At 33.1% G+C, this 21,061-nt stretch overlaps 1 protein-coding gene across 5 annotated transcripts; it reads right to left on the bottom strand.

The window, feature by feature from the left end:
- Nucleotides 1–6,991: 6,991 nt before the first annotated feature.
- LOC125873090 (transcriptional corepressor LEUNIG) lies at nucleotides 6,992–19,460 on the bottom strand. Of its 5 annotated transcripts, none has more exons than XM_049553955.1 (19): nucleotides 19,245–19,460; nucleotides 19,002–19,112; nucleotides 18,178–18,275; nucleotides 17,978–18,087; nucleotides 16,235–16,600; nucleotides 16,066–16,160; nucleotides 15,593–15,671; nucleotides 15,421–15,496; nucleotides 15,176–15,225; nucleotides 12,998–13,315; nucleotides 12,658–12,870; nucleotides 11,561–11,806; nucleotides 11,339–11,480; nucleotides 10,244–10,359; nucleotides 9,966–10,115; nucleotides 9,135–9,290; nucleotides 8,907–9,023; nucleotides 8,072–8,278; nucleotides 6,992–7,379 (listed from the first exon to the last, which is right to left on the bottom strand). In XM_049553955.1, exons 2-19 carry the CDS (start codon nucleotides 19,031–19,033, stop codon nucleotides 7,236–7,238), a joined length of 2,715 nt encoding a protein of 904 aa, XP_049409912.1. In that variant the 5' UTR covers nucleotides 19,034–19,112; nucleotides 19,245–19,460; the 3' UTR covers nucleotides 6,992–7,235. The 5 variants fall into 5 exon arrangements, with proteins under 5 accessions (XP_049409912.1, XP_049409913.1, XP_049409915.1 ...); XM_049553956.1 differs by having other exon boundaries at nucleotides 10,244–10,353; XM_049553958.1 differs by having other exon boundaries at nucleotides 11,339–11,456.
- Between the last annotated feature and the right edge of the window lie 1,601 nt (nucleotides 19,461–21,061).

The following is a 21,061-nucleotide window of genomic DNA, read 5'->3' as shown; positions in this document are numbered from 1 at the left end:
ATAGTGGGGTTCTTTCTTTTTTCTGCAATTTATTTATGGGAAGAGATGAAAATATTTTTAATTGCAATATTTGTCCTATGCTTGTTTTAATTACACTTCCACTCAATCATTAGTGTCGATTCTTTCTTCTTTAATCAGAGGTTTCGGGTGAGCTAAACTTAAATATAAAATAGAAAACACTTTTTTCTTGAATGAGAGGTCTCAGGTGAGTTAAACTTAAATATAAAATAGAAAACACTTTCTTCTTTAATGAAAGGTCTTGGGTGAGTTAAACTTAAATATAAAATAGATAACACTTTTTCAAATGAAACTGAAATTCAAAAAAAAAATATGAACTTTAATACAGCTATTGAATATTGGAAATAAAAAAATCAATCCAAAATAATCCATAACTCCAAATTGGCTCAATTGAAGGAGAAAAGGGGGAAAAAGGTCCACGCTGGCTGCTACTTCTAGAGAAAAGCCACCCCGTGAAATTTTATGCGTTTGATATAAGATATAAGGGAAAATAATTTTTGGAATAAAATGAATATTAATTAATTTTAGAAATATTTATCTCATTATTTTATAATATAACAAGGAATAGATATCTCCCATACCAAACAACCCTTATATATTCTAATTTCCTCCCTAATTGTCAGGGAAATCATAATAGTTAGTACTTCCTCTGGTTCCAATTTATGTGACACATTTCAGATATCGAGATTCAAACATGGCTATCTTTGACCATAATAATTTTCTATATCTTTTTAAATATTTTGTATTATCAATTATTGAGACTTATAGTACTTTTTGTGTAGTTTACAAATATATAAATTTCATTTTAAAAAATTTGAAAATTTCATGAGCAAATTCTCGGTCAAACTTAAATTGTTTGACTCTCGAAAAGCGAAATGTGTCACATAAATTGGGACAGAGGGAGTAATAAACTAAAATAAAAATCTATGTTATTTAATTATATGATTCATTACTGAATAAATGTATGTAAAACATTTTCAAGCGTCGACAATAGATTTTTACTAGAACGATAGTGTTGGAATGAAATAAATAATCACTAAATTATTATTGAATGATTCATTCTTTGCTTCATTTTAGATTAAACACAAATTAAGTTACAATAATTCACTTGCCCTATATTAAAACTCCATTCAATCTAGTATTGGTTTAATCATAAGTGATACAAATATTTAGCTTATTTCAAATTAAAATTACCTCAAAAGATACTAAAAAAAACAAAGTAAACCTTGAGTTCATCATTATTAGAACATTACAATAAAAATAACTTTTCACAGCAATAAATAAACATATTAATAAAGAGTGCTAAAGTTTTTATTAGCATTAGTTAAGTGTCATTAGATCCAATAACGCTAAAGGCTTTAGGGACATATACAAAAAAGAGTTAATTGCCGATAAAAATACATATTTAGCAACAATTGAGCTATTGCCCTTAATTAATTGCCGCTAAAAATTATTTTTTAAAATAGTAGAAGCAAGTCAACATGTACATAAAAATCAACATCATCGATTATGATCATAAAATAGTTGAAATTTCTCCCTTCTTAGTCAGAATATTTGCATTTGAGCCTATGAAAAATGAAAATGAAAATATCTTGTTTGAATTGTCACTATCAAAAAATGAACCTCACATTGATTATAGTTATAATCTATACAACTAAATATTTATGTAATAACTATCATCCTTTATAACGATAATAATTCATTATAATTTTCAAACTCTTTTGGAATTATTTTTCATTCGTTGAATTTTGTTATCGCAAATATATCACCTAAGATATCGAGCGTGAAAAATAAATAAATTAAAACGAAAGAAATAATATCTTTTAAGTTGTGAAATAGGTAGACACGTGAGTGGTGGGATTCTTTTGAGTGGGAGAAGAATTTTGATTCTTTCACTGGCAGTATTATTTTTTACATGTATTGACTCTGTCCACTCTTTTCCTATTTGCTGCTTTTCTCCCTCATCACTCATATGTCCTTTTCCCACCTTTAATATTTTATTTCACCACCTAAACGTAAGTTTGATATTTATATAATTATCATTTTTTATAACGATAGTAATTCACTATACTACAATCTTTAACGATATGTCCCTTTCAAATTTTATCTACTTTTAATTTACTTTTCAGAAGAGAAAGCATGTAATTAGAGGTCATTAACTTTAGATCATGTTAAAACGTTCAAGTTTAACGATTGTTACAAGCTTTTCGTTTTGTTTGAGTTAATTTCAGCATTAAAATGTTGAAATAATAAAGTTATTTTGTAGTGTTAACAGTTTTGATGTCGGATGAATGAATTTATGAGAATTGGTTTTATTGTCCTATGATATTCTTCTAGTTATTGAAAATGTATTTTGATTCGTTCAGGCAAGATGTAAGATATCAATCTTATTTGGTAACAAAAAAGGTTTGATGAGCATAGTTTTACTTTAACGGTTTATTTTCAACTATAACACATATATTCAAATACATAATTATTTATTAATAAATTAAGCTATAATACTTACTAGTACCTTTTAACATTCCATGAATAAATGAAGAGGCTTGACTTTAGCTAGAGGGACAATTTAGTACCTAAAGTAATACTTAAACTCAGCTAAGTCATATAGGCTCAAAATCAATGAGAATAAATAAAAAAATTTAAGCAATACAAAAAACGAAAATCGCCCTTTCACATCAAGGGATAAAAGCTATGAGTATGAATAAAGCAATACAAATAGTAAGAAGTTAAATAATCAATTTAATTTATTTGAAATTAAGATATTATTATTATATCTATATCTTGTAAGAAGTTTCAATTTGCCAATAAGTAACTTTTAGTGTTTTTTTTTTTTTTTTGAAACGAGTAACATTTTTTAGTTACATAGATAGTTTAGTAAATATCGTGATACTTGGACAAAATACTATAGAAGATATTTTTTAGTTAACTTTGTGAAAGAATTAAATGAACAAAGTAAAGCACTAGTACTAGTGGATGAAACCTGAACAAATTAAAATACTTGGTTAAAAAGTATATCCAAGATTATTATATTATATTACTATAATGTATAACAAAGAAGAAGATGAAAATGAAATCATTATATATGATGACTAACTACTCCATTAACAGTAATTATAATTGAAATCTTGACAAATACCAATACCACATCCCAGTGGCTCATGTCATTTATCAATTAAGTACATTATATTATATAATCTCTCCAATGGGATTTTGCATTATCAACATATAACAAAGTCCTTTTTTTCAAAAGCATGCGTAAAAAGTTATACAATTAAATATATATGTGTATATACGCTTTTTTTTGTTTGTTTGTTTCTATTCGATGTTCGATATTCGTATTGGAGCTTGATTATTTTGAATTCGTGCCACATAGGCCCATTCAGAGAAAAACACTTCCTATCAAGATTTTTTTCGTACTCAGAGCTCAGACATCTAATTAAGAGAGGAGCGGCTTCATCCACTGCCCTACATCCTTTTACGAACATTTTATTGATAAACATCAATAATGGAAATATGATCTTAAGCGATAGAATTTGTCCGTGCTAATTCATTTTATGTTTTTTCTAGTGGCGTATTTAGACACTAATTAAAAAAGGTCGAAAATATAATATAGTTGACGTCTTGACGTATACAAATAATAGAGTAACCAAGATCTTGAAGTTATTGAAAGTAATGACAAACTTTGATGCGACAATTAATTGATATAAATCATTCTTAGCATTAAAGTCATTTTATGATTTGTTTATTCAATTGCCAGATACTTCAGAATCTTATTTGAATAAGATTTCACACTATTTTAAAAAATAAAATAATCTGTGAATAAAAGAAAAAGAAAAAAAAAACATATATGAATAATGTCATAAATAATAATGAGAGTCTTACGTTTAGAAGATTACAAATTTAAATTAGATATACTTATAAGATAAGATTGCGTATAAAAGACAAATTAGTTCTCATGAATTATACAAATTCGATTAACTTAAAAGCTTGTTTGATTTAACCAAACCATATGGCATGTTGTATTTAATTAGAATAATGATTAGAGAAATTAAGCTAGGATGATTAATATGATTGTGACATTGATGATCCAAAATTCCTAGTGGGGCCTACATCAGCCACACAAACAAGCAAAAGTTGGATGACATTTTCCAAATTTCCATATGAAATAATTATTTTTAAAAAGAAAATTATAATCTATGATTGCGATATTATAACTATTTTTGTCATTGACTACTGAAAGAAATTAAAGCTGGTTTTCCTTACCCTAAACAATTATCCATATTTAATTACCAAGAAAATCCAATGTCTAATTCTCTATATATATCTTAATTAACTATATAGATGTCATTAATAAGGAGAAAAACAAGAGCATTTTAACACATATTAGTCGAACATATTATGCTAATTCAGAAGAAAACAATTCAGAATGAAGGGTGTTTGGTAAAAAAAATATATTTTGTCTAGGAAAACAAGTTCTTTAAAAATGAAGAAAATAACTTTCTTAACAAAAATAGGAAAAATAAGTTTCATAAATAATATACCAAATTCAATATTTCCTCTCACCCACCCAACGCCCCAAACCCTAGACTATCCACCCCCGACTCCCCATCCCATCCCACCTTCTAAATTATATATAAATATTTAGAGCCGTCAATATGGGCTAGGCCCGTAGGGCTGGCCTGGCCTAATCCGTGATTTGATAGTGCTGAGCTATGATTTTTGGAGCCCATTTAAGAAAAGGGCTTTTTAGCCCGGCCTGAATAAGTCTGTCAATTTGTGGGATTTGAGAAATATGGATAGGGCCGACCTGTGTGCTAAATAAAAATTAATTAAAAAATAAAAATAAAATAGAGTATTAAAAATAACAAGTGTCTAAACTCAAAATATGTTAAAAGTTTGTAGTATTACAATTTAAATATAAATTATGTTTATAAAACATGTACTACATAAAATAAAAATTTCCTAAAATTTATAGGGAATCACTACATAGGTCGTAACCAATGGAATGATGTCATAGTTTTTGTGTTTTATTATGATCATTGGAAAACAATTAGGTTAATACTTATATTTATCTATTTATGTTTTACTTGAAATCAAACTTAATAAATATTATAAAGATAATTTTATTTGTGGATTTGATTAACAAGTAGTAACACTAACACCATGTAATATTGTCTTGTCGATATTTATGATAATATTTTTAAATTATAATTTAATTTAAAAAATTATAAAAAATATACTTTTAAAAAAAGAGGGTTGTCCCGGCAAAGCCCGTAGCCCACGTACTTGTGGGCTGGGCCGGCCATTTTCCGGCCCACACCAAAAATGGGCTAGCCCCGGCCTGACCCGTAAAATTTCAAAGCTTGTATGGGTTAGCCCAGATGGGGTGGGCCAGCCCATATTGACAACTCTATAAATATTCTAGAGATGATAACATTTGAAAATAAATAAGAAACTCATTTATTTTTCAAGATAACATTTTCCTTTGTAACAAACATACCCAAAAAGAATAAGAAAGCAATCAAAAACGAAAACTAGGTGGCCATAGATTTTAGATGAGATTTTGAAACTTTGATCTTCAAATATTTTCTAGTGTTTTGGATTTTTGGGACTCCCACTCATGGAACTTCAATTTCTTTTTCCCTCAAACTTTATGTTCAAACACAATTTCAATAAGTCAAATTTTCAAATTTTAACTTCAAAATCTATGACCGAACAGGAGCAAATATTTAATTCAAACATATACTATAAACCAGATGAATTTCAATTGAGAGAGCAGAAGAAAATTAGTAGCCTTCATTTTATAAGATATAAATAAAGAATAAGAAATTGGGAATATCCCACATTTGTCTATTAATAGACAAAAACCAAGAGGCCCATTTGGCCTAAACAACAACATGGAATCAAAATAGTGTACATATTAAATTGAGTAAATTTAGGTTTAGCAAACATACAATTCATATTTGTATGCTATAGCTATAGTTTGTATGATTGCGCTTCATAGCAAACTTTATGTTTGTTATGGCTATTAATCTGTATATTTCAGTATACATATACATAAAAAAATATGTATTTGGGTCTCTTTGTATATTTCGCTATACAAATGGGTCTTGCATTTGTATATTTCGGTATACAAATGGAACCTGCATTTGTTTATTTCGCTATACAAATGGGTCCTGCATTTGTATATTTCGGTATACAAATGGGATGACAAAAAACATGGAATGTTTGCTGCGAATTACAAATAAAAGAAACTATGGCTATAACATTTAATTTGAATTAATAGTTTGTTATTTCATACAATTTTCCCTATTAAGTTTTGGATAGTATAAGAGCTAACCAAAACTTCATGTGAGGGGAAAAAAAAAAGGAATGGCTAGTGAACATATACACCTTTATTTCTTTGATTTGAATTTAATAAAGTGACGAAATTTATCAAGCCTCTATTAATAAAATCGAGAAGTAATTTCTCAAGCGTCAAGAATTGAATGATAGACGCAGTTCTTCCTAGTACTTTGCATATTTTTTGTGTAATTGAAGACTATCATGCTTGTTTATGAAAAAATGGTGTACTCTGATCTTTTGTATCCCAAAATATCATGTCTAGCTTTAGTCTAAGATCTTTTGTACATTTGATGAATCTTTTCATATAATATAATTAGAAAATTTTAAACACAAAAAACGTAGGAAAACCAAGTTGCATTCAGTTTGAATTATATGTATATAAACAAACATCTTGTAAAACATACAACTTTTTACATGTATATATACAAACGAATCTTATATATATATAAGATTCATATGTATATATTTTGGATCGGATTGGGCAACACTTTTACGAAGCCAAAAACCGAAGGCAAACCCCTAAGGGCATATATATATATAAGAATACCCTAGTGTTGCATTAGTGGCATTACACTTTGATCATTCCAACTGACATAGCCATTTATGGAGAGGGGAAAAAACATAGCATCAACTCAACAGCAAATTTTCTTCTTTTAGGTTTTAACAAGGTAAAGTTAAGTACCAGTAGTCGAGATGAGCAGGGGATGGGGTTAGTACATGGATCTTTCAGGCATAAATGGGAAAAAAAAATAACAGAACACAAAGCCTAATGCTAGATAAGACAGACACAAGTATCTCTTCAGACACCAATAAAATTATTTTACAGTGGACATAAAACATGGATTCCAAAAGGAAACCATGGATGGAACATATTACTTCCAGAGCTTAACAAACTTGTCATGACTAGCTGAAGCAACCATACCCGCGACTCCCGATACAGCCAAGGACGCAATTAATCCGTCATGGCCTGTGAGAGTCATTGTCTTGTTCTCATTCATGTTCCATAGCTCCAAAGACTGCAAAATGCAATTCACATGCATTAGAATTTGTGAATCTATACATCTACTGGACTGAGAAATAGCCTCAGTTGAACCATGGGGGAGCAGGATTCAAATACCAACATAAACGAGAGTTGAGAGTATTTTCTTCTCAATCTGTCCGGAGACACAGTTATCTGGTACCTATACTAGTGGATGGTACAGGTATCAGGTGGAGTAGTCGAGGTGCGCACAAGGCCCGGATGTCATCGTTATAAGAGCAAATCGCCTCACTCATTATCCTTGGGAAAAGGGCACAGGAAGGGGGAGGGGGGGACGCAATACATGACACAGCATCTGGGAACTTGGGACTGTGGAGTCAACTGAGTATTAGAAAGTTTATGTTAAGACTACGAACAAACTGATTTGAAGAGATGCCGACCCAAAAATAAAGGTAATTGAAGGCATAAGATTAAAAAGTTAAGAACAGAGAAATGAAAAAAGAAGGAAGATGTTGACATAGTGAAGGTGAAAAGGGGAATTTGTCGTTTTAAGAGAGACTTAAATCATGTAACATTTCATGGTTAATTTTTTAATATGCAATGTTCCACCGAGACTAGTCTATAGCATTTTTTTTCTTTTTAACAGGAGAAAGATGTACATCACAAAAATAAGCTGCCAAGTGCATATAATCTGCTGGATGAGTCCAAAAAACAATGCACACGACTTGCCTGGTAACAGCCGATAACTAGCAATGACGAATATGCAGGGTGGAAAACACACGAGTGGAATTTGTTGCCATTTGAACTAAGCTCATGTAGACAGTCACCTTCACTACCCGATCTCAATGTCCAAACCCTGACAGAGTCTTCACTAACAGATGCTAGGAGCTCGCCTGAGGGATCCCAGCAGACAGAATGGATTGGTTTCGTGTGGCCCTTCAGAAACAATAGCAATATGTTAGGCACACCACTGGAAACACAACCAGAGCTAGAAAGAAACATATGACGGTAACAACTATCAGTGCATGTAAACAGCCTTGGAAGAAAATCAATAAGAAAAGTATATTTATACAAAATTCTCTCTCCTTCTACTGTGTCTACCTCCTCCATCTCAGCTCTTTCTATGTCAGGTCATACTTTATTAGGTTAAGTAGCAGGTACCTATTCTCATTAACTGTGCGAAAATCCAAAATTCTGCAACTGATAAAAGCTAGATATAAAGCAATGGTAACTAGTGAAACAGAAGTCTCACTGCAATTAAAGGAACCTTACAACTGACAATGAAGCCATCTGCACGAATGCATTTCTCAGCCTACATGGAAATTTATTAGATGTAATCCTATCTTCGTTAAGAGTAATATTGGGAATATGTTACCATTGATATTGTGAAGGTGGGACAAGGAATTAATAAATGATTAAATATCTCATGTTTCTTCTAAATATCTTAGTTATTTTCCTAGTTGCAGAGATGGATTAGCATATTTCAACTTCCAAAAGAGGTTGGTGAAAATATAACAAAGTTAATAACTCAAGTAGTACCGGTGTGTCATTAAGGAACACCAACCTTTAACGAATGCCGACAAGCTTGTGTCTCCACGTCAAGTATTGATACAACGTTCTCGGCAGCAGCAGCGAGATATCTACCAATGCGAGGCTGGAATCTCACCTGAGCCGTCCCACCCTACTCGAGACGTGAAATAACATTCAGAAGAGATGGAGGATCATATAATTGTGCATCAGTGTCCCCAATCCCCCGTGCTAATGCACATTAATAGTAGAAGAAGAATTTTACCTTGAACACCCTTGTGCAGCTACCATTGTTAATACTCCAGTATCTTATTTCACCATCACCATCACAAGAACAGATGAGATCTTCTTTATTAGGATGGAAGTCAAGTGACATTACACCAGCAGAATGCCCAGTGAAAGTCCGAAGTGAGTAGCCCGGCTACAAATAATTACAGGGTACATTAGGAAAACTTCAAGAAGAACAATCAAGATGGTCTTTCTGCTACTTCTCTTATTTGGTCATTTATGTAACTGCACCATGATCCTCCTAGAGATGTTCATCAATGCAATTTTACCACAACCTCTTCCGTAATCATTTAAATGAATTTGAATTGACAAAATGACAGTCACCGAGGTTCTCCACCCATTCTAAACAAGCCAATTCTGATTTGTGTCAACATCCGGCAGGGATACGGCCCATCTCAAAGTAATGAAAATATCAAACATCTGCTCTTGATCCATAATATAAGTAAATCTAGTGGATTCCGTTAAATTCAATTACATATTACTCTTTCTTTTTTAACAAATATAAACTTTCGCCAGACCTCAGACAGCAAATCAGATGAAAAAATATTGACAAACAATAGCTCATAGGACAAGCTAAATATTCTAGAAAGCCGAATATATTTTTAATGTTCTGTTTAATTTACCAATACCTTTGATATGTTATATAGGAGAGATCTCAAACTGTCTCAGACTAGAAGCACAAAAGACATAGATCCCAAAACAGATATTTAGCACACTCAACGAAACAACTTGGATGGAAAATCTCAATCCAAAGCATAAAAATGCTAATAAGGAGAAAAAATTTATAAAACACTAGACTGCGGCTTACATTGTCAGCATCCCAAACCCTGACAGTTTTGTCAAAAGAAGATGTTGCAAGTCTCGCCATGCTTGGACTGAAACGAACATCAGTAATGAGTGATGAGTGCTCCTCAAGTGTTGTTTTTTGTTTTAAGGTATCAGTATACCATAAAACAGCCTGAAAGAGAAGACAGACAAAAAGCAGTACAAGTTATTCTTTAAGAACCATGAATATGGCATCAAGTATAATAAGTCAATAACAATAAGACATTGTCATGGCAAGATTTTGGATACTTCTAGACTAACCTTTTTGTCATGGCCACCACTAGCTAGCAATTTTCCATCAGAGGAGAAATGACAACAAACAACTTTACTGCTACTAGCCCGAACAGCATTCACTTCATTAAATGAGAAGCCTGCAACTAAAGGTTATTCCTGTCAAAATATGCCCCAATGCATAATTCTAGATAAACTAGGCAGGCAACAAATTTCCAAGGTAACAAATTATACATATAGACTTCAGTGTACAGCATTCATGTTTTTTGCTAATAAAAAAATCATAAATTGACTTAAAAATACGAATGTTAACAACCAACACCAGATCTGCAAAACAACAATTTCATAAACCGTTAGGAACTGTTAAGTCCCAGATCAGTTGAGAGAATGGGGTTGTGGTCTCAACTCTAGGGAAATCCTCCCATCGGGTGCTTGATCAGGCACAAGATCCATTTCTTTAACATGGTATCAGAGAAAGCTACCCTGTAGTTGTGTTTCACAATGTGGGTCCCCCTGTTATGTTATCCAAGCTCCAGTTGATCAGTCCTGGGCGTGCAGGGAGTGTTAAGTCCCATATTGGTTGAGGGAATGGATTATGGTCTCTTTATATGGTCTAGCGTAATCCTCTCCTACTTTTGGAGTTGAGTTAGGCTCAACATCCCTTCTATTTTTTTAACATGGACAATAGACACGCACCATAAAAATACATAGATATTAGAAAGTAAATGCACCACAAAATGGAACATTCTTTTGTTGGTGATCTCCGTAAAATCTTTTTTTATTGTTGTTCTCTGTAAAACCACCACTCTCTTTCGTTTATGTTATATTCTTTTTATATGGGGGCAGAGATTAGGCTGAACAAGAGGCACCCTACAGAAATCAAAGTATCAAAAATTAAGTTAAGGTTTGAGGTAGATATTGAAAGGCTTACAGAGACGAAAGGATTACGGCAGTTACTCACTAGTTATCATAGATTCCTTGTATCAAATATCAATTAGTACCATAACAATTAAAAGTTAAAACACAAAAGGAGGAGGTGTCAAATACAACTCCTGCTCAGTACAAGACCACACTAAATTCAGGTCAAAATATTAAGCCAGGGAACCCCAAGTAGGCCTCACTAACCTTTACTAACATCCATACCACGACCAACTGCATCTCGAGGGTCCACCTCGTCTTGAGATAAAAACGATTCAACATTATCTTCAAGAGAACCATCAACCTCAAAACGATCCATATCAGCCTGCACAAGATCTTTGTCATCCCACTGCCAAAATTACATACAATGAGGACTGGACAACCCATTATGATTTCATCCACTGGCACAAGATAAAGCACTTCTATTACCAATTGATTTGATGGCGACGTAAGAGTGCCATTATTATCTGCTCCAAACATCATCAATGGCTTAGAAGAACTTCCACTATGTTGTAAGACAGGCATTGAAATCACATCTCCAGGTGTGTGAGTAGATGGCGTTGAAGGAGCAGAACTTGGGGAAGGTCCAGCAGTGTTTGCAGTTCCTGAGCTATTGGCGGGCCCCGAGGATGAAACAGGGTGTTTTCTTTTCCTCCCAGTCTGGTTTTTTGAAGCCTTGAAAGACAAGAAATACCTTATTAGGAATCTTAATAACTTCAAGCCTGTGAAGTAGAAGCTGAGCATAACAATCTCCAATATTAATTTCCATGGATCCTTTCTAAGTCATAAAAGATCAAGAGCTTCTATCAATAAGCACAATACATAGTATTGCCAATTCATATTCTATGGTGTTTGGGATGAGACAAACTAGGCGAAATAGCATGCAAGGATCATCTTGCAAAAAATTCACACACACACACACGGTCAGCACAACTAGGACGAATTAATATTAACATGACAAATCCTCTGGTCTCATAGAACTTTGTTTATGCATTAGATAAGTGCCCACTTAGGGGGGAGAGGGGGGGGGGGTATGAAGGAAAATGTTTTATAGGAAAATAAGAGTGTTTCTGACTTATTTTTTTTGTCTTCTCTTTGGTATTTCTTCTCTAATGTTACCCCCACCCGCGCCACCTACCTGAGTTTTTTCTTCTCAGTGGATACTTTCCATGAGCCCTATTCTCTTCTTATTCTTTTTTTGGGGGGAAATAGAGGAGAGGCGGAAGTGCTGATATTCCAAAAAGATAAGCACTCAGAGCCTAGTTCATTAACTTGATTCCTTAGTGCAGGTAACAACAAATGACCAAGAAGATTCTCATCAAAATACATTTTTTTCTTGGTCGAACAGACTTCCTTTCAGAAATCATATTGCACTTCTTTCATCAGTTAATATTTTCTGATTGTGCTACAGCATCAAGAAGAACCTGGTTTTCTAACAGTAAAAGTTTATGCCAACAAAACAAAACAAACACAGGTTTATGCAGCTGAACAAAAGTTTCTATGGTATAAACCAGAAAAGTAGAGACCTGATCATTTCCACGAAAAGAATTTGGCATGCTTCCATCTCCTGTGCCACTGCCCATAATTTTATCTTGTTGTAGACTGTGATTTGAACTCTGTGGTTGCTGACCAGAAAGTGAGTGCTGAGGAAGCTGCTGCTGTTGCGACTGCTGTGGATTACCATTATGCTGTTGTTGTTGTTGCTGCTGCTGCTGCTGCTGGAATTGGGCCATCCTCAACTATACATGAAAAAAAATTCTAGTGATTAGATATGCTGATAATGTATATGGCATGCTGCAATACATGGTTAACACATGCAAGACTTATAGCTGACATTTTACCGTTAGATAGAAAAAGATGTGGTACCTTGAGCAAAATATCTTGATCTCCACGGGGCAAAACAGGGCAAGGACCCTGTGAAGGTGAACTCATATTTGGGACAACATCACCAACAGAATTTGAAAGGCCATCCTTGCCCATACTAGAGTTCCGATTACTAAGGAGCATCCGTAGCCTTCTGCTTTCGACGTCACTAGCAGATGGTGAAGTCAAATTCTGCTGTGCTAGGATAAGTTGTTGCTGGTGTTGCGGTGATAGCATTTGCAGTTGATGAAAGGGCTGAGAACCCTGCATAAAAGACTTTGGCTGCTGGAGAAGCCCTGACGACCTCAGCTGATCATAGCCCTGACATGCATGACACAGAAAAATTTGTGATCGTAAAATACCAATAAAGCACCAAATATATGTCTCAGTCCAGAGCTATATGCTCATTCCATTTCAATTATGTGTCTTACTTTCTTTTTAGTCTATTTCAAAAAGAAAGCCACTTTACTAAATTTAATGCTAGTTCTAAATTCCACCAATCCCATTTCAGGAAATGACATGGCATGTTTAGAATCACAAGATTCAAAGGGTATTTTTGTTTATATAATACACATTTTAGTTTAAGACCACAAGATAAAAAAGTCTACTTTACGTTCTTAAACTTTGTATCCAAACAAACTAAGCCACATAAAATGGAAGGAGGGAGTAATTAATCCCTAATATATAACACCAATCTTTTGTACACCCGCAAACAAGAAAAAAAATGCCTAGAAGATGGAAGATTACAATTTTTTATATGTAAAGTATAACGGTCCAATCATTTGATTTACCAACCACCAAAAAAGTACAAACTTGAACGCACTACTAATAATCTTCAATAGAGGATGAATAATGAAGCCTTACAACAACAAAAACTCAAAGTAATCCCACAAGTGGGGTAAGCCTTACATTACTCCTACATATACATATAATAATGTTTCTATGAAAATCACTATGTTGTAGTCATCAAATTCTGATACATTACTTGTGATCTGCTCTAGGGGCACCAAAAATTCACTGCAAGCTCAAGAACTCTCAGTAATTCCAAAGCAAGGATGTCTTTACAGAACGCTAAATTTCAAAAACCCAAAGCATAGGCCTTTTCTGCTAGCTAGGAGCAAACTTCAAGAAAACTCACTCAGCTGATGAGAAAAAAGGTCTTACATATGCAATTCTGATTTTAAAAGTCCATAACATTGGGAACCCTGAAGGACTCAAAAATTGATTCCAATAGAGCAGAACCAAAGGAGACAAATTTCACATTCATGTCTTACTGAATATCAAAACTGTGCACCTATCTCCAGAAGTGCTAAATAACTGTTTACCAACAACATGCAAATTGTTTGAACTCAACAATGCCTCTAGACAAGTTGCAACAAATGCAATCCTGGAAACAATTGACACTTGACACGTGAAAAGGTTTCAGATGAAGTTTGCAGAAATACAATACAACCTTTAAAACCTGAGTTGCTCGGACTCTTCAAAAATGTTGCCACACCCGTGTTGGATCCTCCAAAAATGCACTACTTTTGAATGATTCAACACGCACCCGATGACATTTTTTAAGAACCCGAGCAACATAGTAATTAAAACTACAATAAGGTATTGGGACAACCAGGTTTCAGAACCAACTCCTTCCCCATCAAAAAAACAAGTGGGCAGCTTCACTGAACCCTTTCCTGATACCACCATGCTATGACTACGGTGAGAAATATAAGAAAAGAATATTATTGAATTGTTGTTGTGTCTACATTATTACATTGAGACCCTATTTATAGACCCTAGAATACAATCCTTTACCAAGTAGGATACTATTTAGTATTCCTATTTCTATTTCTATTCCTATTCCTATTCTAATAGGATTGTATAAACCTATTCCTATTCTTATAGGATTGTATAAACCTATTCCTATTCTAATAGGATTGTATAAACCTATTTATATTCTAACAACTACCATCCTTCAGGTAACCCCCAATATATTTTTCTAGAAATAAATTAACATTTATTATCTTGATCGAGCCGTACATTGCCCATGTAAAAGTCATCAGCAAAATCACATTTTTTTTTTGGGGGGGGGGGGGATTAGAAGCCAAATTATAATAAAAATGTATTTACAAGAGAATGCACTGTCAAAAACAATGAAGCAAGGAGAACCTATAAGACAAAATGTTAGAAACTTACAGTGAGGGGCCATCCTTTCAAAGTCAAATTGTTGCCAGCTTGATTTGATCCTAATACAACATAGTTAAGTCAGTTCATCTGTGGATCCAAAAAGTCTATGACAACAGGTCCCCTACTTCAATTTCCTTTAAAAGTTAATACCATATAATTATTTGATAATCAAAATAGAAAAATAAGTTATATATCAAGGAGCAGGCTTTCAAAAAGAAGCAAAAGCACATAGGGGATCAACAAAGATAAGGTACCAGGAATTCCAATCAAGGATCCTTCGGGACCTGCAGCTCGGGAATTAAGCATCGGATTGATTTCAGTCTTTATGTCCTGCTCAAATGAGGTAATAAACCATGTAGCTAAAGATTAAAATTACTGTAAATGAAACTCCTCAAACAAAGAAACTAGAGAAAGAAGAATACTGACTGGTGTAGATCCTGGAAGTTGCTGACTACGTGCCTGAACCTGTGGGGACATGCTACCAGTAGTACCATGCAGCATTTGCCTGAAAGTGGGAAACCAGAAACACCTTAGTCCAATTTAGACAAATTTAGACAGATTAATTATGTTAAATTTGCTTTCAGTCAACCGAAATAAACTAAATTTCTTGGTTTACATTATGGCAATAAACCTATGCTCCAAAATAAACAATTAGAAAGAGTAATAAGAGTATAAACCAGGTTACTTTATCACCTTGAGCTCCTCAAATTGCAAGAAGCATTCCCAATGAAAATGTTGCATAGATCAACATTAAGTTCATAAATAATGAAGTAGTGAAAATCGGATCTTTTTCCTTGCTCTCCTTAGTTTGATCTCTAAAATAATGCCAACCATATTTCTAGTATGGTCTCATTTTAGTATGAACAGGTAAATAAATTTAACTAAATTCAGAATAATACCCTGAGGGCTGCCCAGCTGATGCTGCTGCTGCAGATTTCAGCACAGATGCATGATTTGGATCTAAAAGCTGATTGACGTTCTCACTAAACCTTTGCTGAAACAATAAATAAATTTAAGTTAATAGCTGAAAGGCAATAGTTCTTCCAAACCTCCGTGAAAGACTGCTACCTTCATAGCTGCATCGTCTAATCTTTCCTCGTACATCTTTGTAGCCAATGCATTTGCAGTTCCAGTATTCTGTCTCAGGAGAGAGTCGCTTCCACCAATCCCATTAGTTGTGCCGTTCAAGAGGTGGTTACCATCTCTACGCTGTTGTTGCTGCTGTGCTTGCTGCTGCTGCTGCTGCTGTTGCTGTTGGTGTTGCTGCTGTTGCTGCTGCTGTTGCTGCCTCTGCAACAAAATCTGCTGCATCTGCAGTTGGTGCTGCTGCTGTTGTTGTTGCTGTTGCTGTTGTTGCTGTTGCTGCTGCAGATGTTGAGGTTGTTGAGATTGCTGCTGTTGTTGCTGCTGCTCCCTTGCCTTCATTATTTGTGTCTGCAATTTCGAGATTAACTTTGTATGTAAAGCAAATGAAAAGCTGCACAAAACCTTGGGATAGAATCATAGATGAATTTTCAACAGCCCAGCCAATAATGAGATAGTCATCAAATAAACACTTTTTTTATTCAGTGGGTCGTCAAATAAACATACAACTGGTAGAAAGAATGACAGCTCATTCTAGATGCTAAAATTCACTGCCCAAACAATGTTCGCTCTTGGTACAGATAAAACCTTATAGATTCCAACAGTTCAAGACCTACACAAACTCAAAAAGATTTTCTGGACTGTTTATTAGATTGTCTGTTATAGTCGTAGGTTGACAGTGCATATGCAGCCATGATCACAGCCAAATAAATCAATCATCCCCGTCCACTCAACAGATTTTTTTTCTATTAAGGTAATAAACCACACAACAGATCATTTAACATGCTAAATACTCAAACATCAAGATAATAGCAGGAAAACAGGCATTTTAAAAGTGTGTGCCTCTAGAATTCATTATAACTTGTACAAGATACTATTCATTAAATTTTGTACTCCCATACAGTAAGAATAAGAAATTTTCTGGCAAATCTGCATTCTGATCTCTAAGACAAAGGCATGCTCTGACAAGACCCATTATATGAATGGGTTCATGAGGTTGGTAAGAGGACCTAGGATACATGGGATGTCCCAAATTGGGGTTTCTCCAGTGCAACCCCATGACAGCAAAAGGGAAAGGAATCCATACAATGGGAGAGAAAGTATGGCTCCCCTATCATCAGTTCCTAAAACACACTAACCATTTCAACAACAGAAATGACATTACTATTAAGGAGTTAAAGTAATAAAGTTTCCACGAATCCATGAAATATTTACTATTACAGTTAATGTCGATAAAGTTCAACAAACCTTTGCATAATTATATCACAATTTAAGGCACAAAAAGAAAAGCAGCTGAGTATCCTTTTCCACTAATCAGGTAACAGTTATGAAATTATTTTATCCAGAGAAATTGTTAAGTGAAAAAGTAAAAGATCTTCTGCCTCAGCTGCAACTGATGGTTCTACAAAATATTGACATGAGTGCAACCAACAACATTCTAATCGAACAAACAACTGAATACAAGCTAAAAAGAAAGCAAGTTTGGGCATCACTCGTCTTCACAAGTAGTAAGCTTCCTGCCTATGGTATCAATACAACTTCCTAACAGCTCTCATGTAAGTAGTAACAAAAGAATGAAAACAGCAAGAGACATTCTTGACAAGAAGTCTCAATAGTTTTTACATAAATTCAACTAGGGACTACAAAACTAATCATATCAGAATAACTTAACTTAGGGTCCAGTTGAATGATAAAGTTCACAAGACACAAATTTTGTCATAAACTAACCTCGATATAAGAGGCAGCAACTTCCGAGTGCTTCTCATTGGTCCTTGCGATGAATATGTCCCAAAATACAGACCACCATTCAAATAGAAAACCACCAGGAGCATCAATAGCTGAAAGAAAGACAATCAACAGGTCAAAATAATGAAAACCAACTGGTGAAGTCCAACCTCCTCGGCAAATGCTCAAATTTATAATCTCACCAACAGGGTCAGATGACACTTTCCCTTCAGCTTGAAAGGCCTGAGCAGAAGCCTTTAGATCCCTTTTCACTAAATAATCATGAATATAGACATCTAACCTGTTATTCAAAGTACCAAAACTATGTCAGTAACCACAATAAAAGTCACAGTTGAGATACAGATATTCTGATATAGATAGGTCCAAAACAGAAATATGGAAACCTGGTTGCATTTCATAGACAGGTAGGATTGAATTTGATTTTAGAAACATGAGTTAGGAAAAATATATGAAGGCGAGGAAACACTTGGACCTTGAAACAACTTCTTACTCTTCCTATAAAACAAGATTGTGTATCCTTAACTTTTTTCAGTAATGTAAAAGATTTGGAGAGAACCAATTTGACTGTTCATACTGCTTGACTGCTCATACTGCTGGTTAATAAAGAGACCTACTTTTTCTTCACTTGAATCATGTTTCCAAGAATCAAGATTTGAGTAATAATCAAAAGAAAAAAGATTTCTTTTTGACTAATGAAATGTGTTCAGTTCTTTTACATTAATAGTATTGTCAATCATACAAAAGCCCTAACCACCCAAAACACTAACTGCTTCCTTCAGCCAAACCCTAGCAGCACAAGAGTTTCAAAAAAAGACTCAAACTTTCTTCAAACAATAGATAACAAACATATAATTAAACATCCCCCGAACACAAATCTGGCGAATACCCATGGAACTATCCAAAAAGTTGAAACTTTACACAAACCCCAAAACCAAAAACTGAAGCCAAACAGAAAAGGGAAAATAAGAATGCACATACAACATGTAATAATAACAATAAAACTAACATTTTATCAGCTTCCCAGTTGGTCTGAGACATGTTGAGTAATCCAGTAATTCAAACAAACTCTTCTTAATAATGCCAGATCCTTAGAAACCTACTTCTTCTTCCTTGCCCTCTGAAGTATATTCCATCAAATGAAAATAAAAACAAGAAACAAGAAAAAATATTATTTTTGGTTACTAATCAATTCAAGAAAGAACATAATAAAGGATACAGATAGAAAAAGCATATGGGTGTCTGTATATACCCTTTACATTAGTGTTTTTGCATATAAAATTGGAATCTTGAAGATGGATGGACTCAGTATGACTGATGAAAAAGAAAGAAAAATTAAAGAAAAAGAATGACTTTTTTTTTAATTTTCTTCAGCTTTTTTTTTACTATTTTTTCTCTCATGAAACTGAAATTCTCTTCTTTTTCTGATGATGGGGTTTAGAAAAGAAGGGTTGGATTTGCTGGAGCTGATGTTGCAGATATTGTAATTTCTGTAAGATGAATTTTGCATAAAAGCCCTTTCTTTTCGTCAAATTTTCAATACACGTCCTCCTAGAAAAAGGCTGATCTGTTTCTTGGTTCTAAAATAGCCTTGGATTATCGAGTAATTAACCATAATGACATCTAAATAGTACTATATAGTTTCGCTACTGCTTATAAGTTTTAAGAAATTATTTAATTAGCATGGACAAAAACGTCATTTCAAATTATTTAGAATTTCGACAGATGTACTATCGTTGCAGTATATTTGCATGGGAAGTCCCTTGATTTTAGTGAATTTGCGTTTTTGTTTTCATGTTCTAGATCTTCAATTCTTCATTAATTTAATATTGAACCTTAAGGAATAAGAATTGATCAATTCGGGTAGGTTGCCAAACTCTGAAATGACAATTTTGTCCTTTGATGTCAAAAAGAGTCAAAGTGGTTTTTAATTAAACTAATAGGAAGTTTTGTCATTTAACCCAAGTCTAAAACAAGTCATTTTGAGTAAAACTAGTGAAAAGTATAATAGCTTCTAAAAGTAGTATTCGAATAACGAATAATTTTATCGATTATATTAATAATAAATATAATGTGGTGTCAAAAGAACGTAATTCATAATTCAAAATAAGTTTTGAATAACTACGAATCGGTTATGATTTTTTTTAACCCTTTCTAAAAAGAAAATAAATATAAAATTGTGTGTTTTTTCTATATATACCTATATTAAATATTCAGATTTGCTAAATTAATGGTTTGAAAAGTAGTGATAAGTATAATGGCTTTTATAAGTAGAGTTGAGTAATTTAATTAATTTTAGTAATATTTCTTTCGTTCAACAATAGTTGTACACTATATTATTTAGAGATGTCCAATAAGACTTGTCCACTTTATAAAATCAATAAATAATTTTACACTTATTTCCTAATTTATCCTTTATTATTAATTATAGTCATTTCTCTATTACATTTCCAAGACATTATAATTGTTATATTTGAATGTGCTATAATAAATTTCCCTTCTATTTATATTTTCTTAGGAAGTGTGTAAAGTTAATAGCGGACAAATTTTGTTGAACAAAAAAAATAATAAACATAATACGATGATCAAGAGTATATAATTCAGAATTTAAATTCAAGATTGAAAATACACTAACTAGTTGTAATTTTTTCACACCTTCAAAAAAATAAATGTAAGATCATATATTTTTTTATTAACGAAGAAATATTCAAATTTGCTAAAGTAATGTTTGTTTTTCCTTCACGCATTTAGTTGTTGTAATATCATAAGTTCATAACAACCTGTTTTGTTAGTATTATTTTATTATAATAAGCATGTGATGTATTAGACCACTAGTCAAACAATTACGACTATGATTTTCATGTGTTATAGGTGACATTTATGATTAGTTATATTTGGTACGAAGATGATCAATAATAAGTTTGAGATAAAAGTTGTAATTATTATATTTTTGTTTAGTTAGGAATACTATTTAATTTTGATTTTTGAGATTAATTGTCTCGTTATCTATACGATAATAATAAAATAATATATTTGATGTCATATTATAATTCATGAAATAATTTGTTG

This window comes from Solanum stenotomum, chromosome 8, assembly GCF_019186545.1.
Source record: "Solanum stenotomum isolate F172 chromosome 8, ASM1918654v1, whole genome shotgun sequence".
Lineage (NCBI taxonomy): Eukaryota > Viridiplantae > Streptophyta > Magnoliopsida > Solanales > Solanaceae > Solanum > Solanum stenotomum.
The sequence above is the reverse complement of the archived record's forward strand: the minus strand, read 5'-3'. Positions and strand labels throughout refer to the sequence as shown.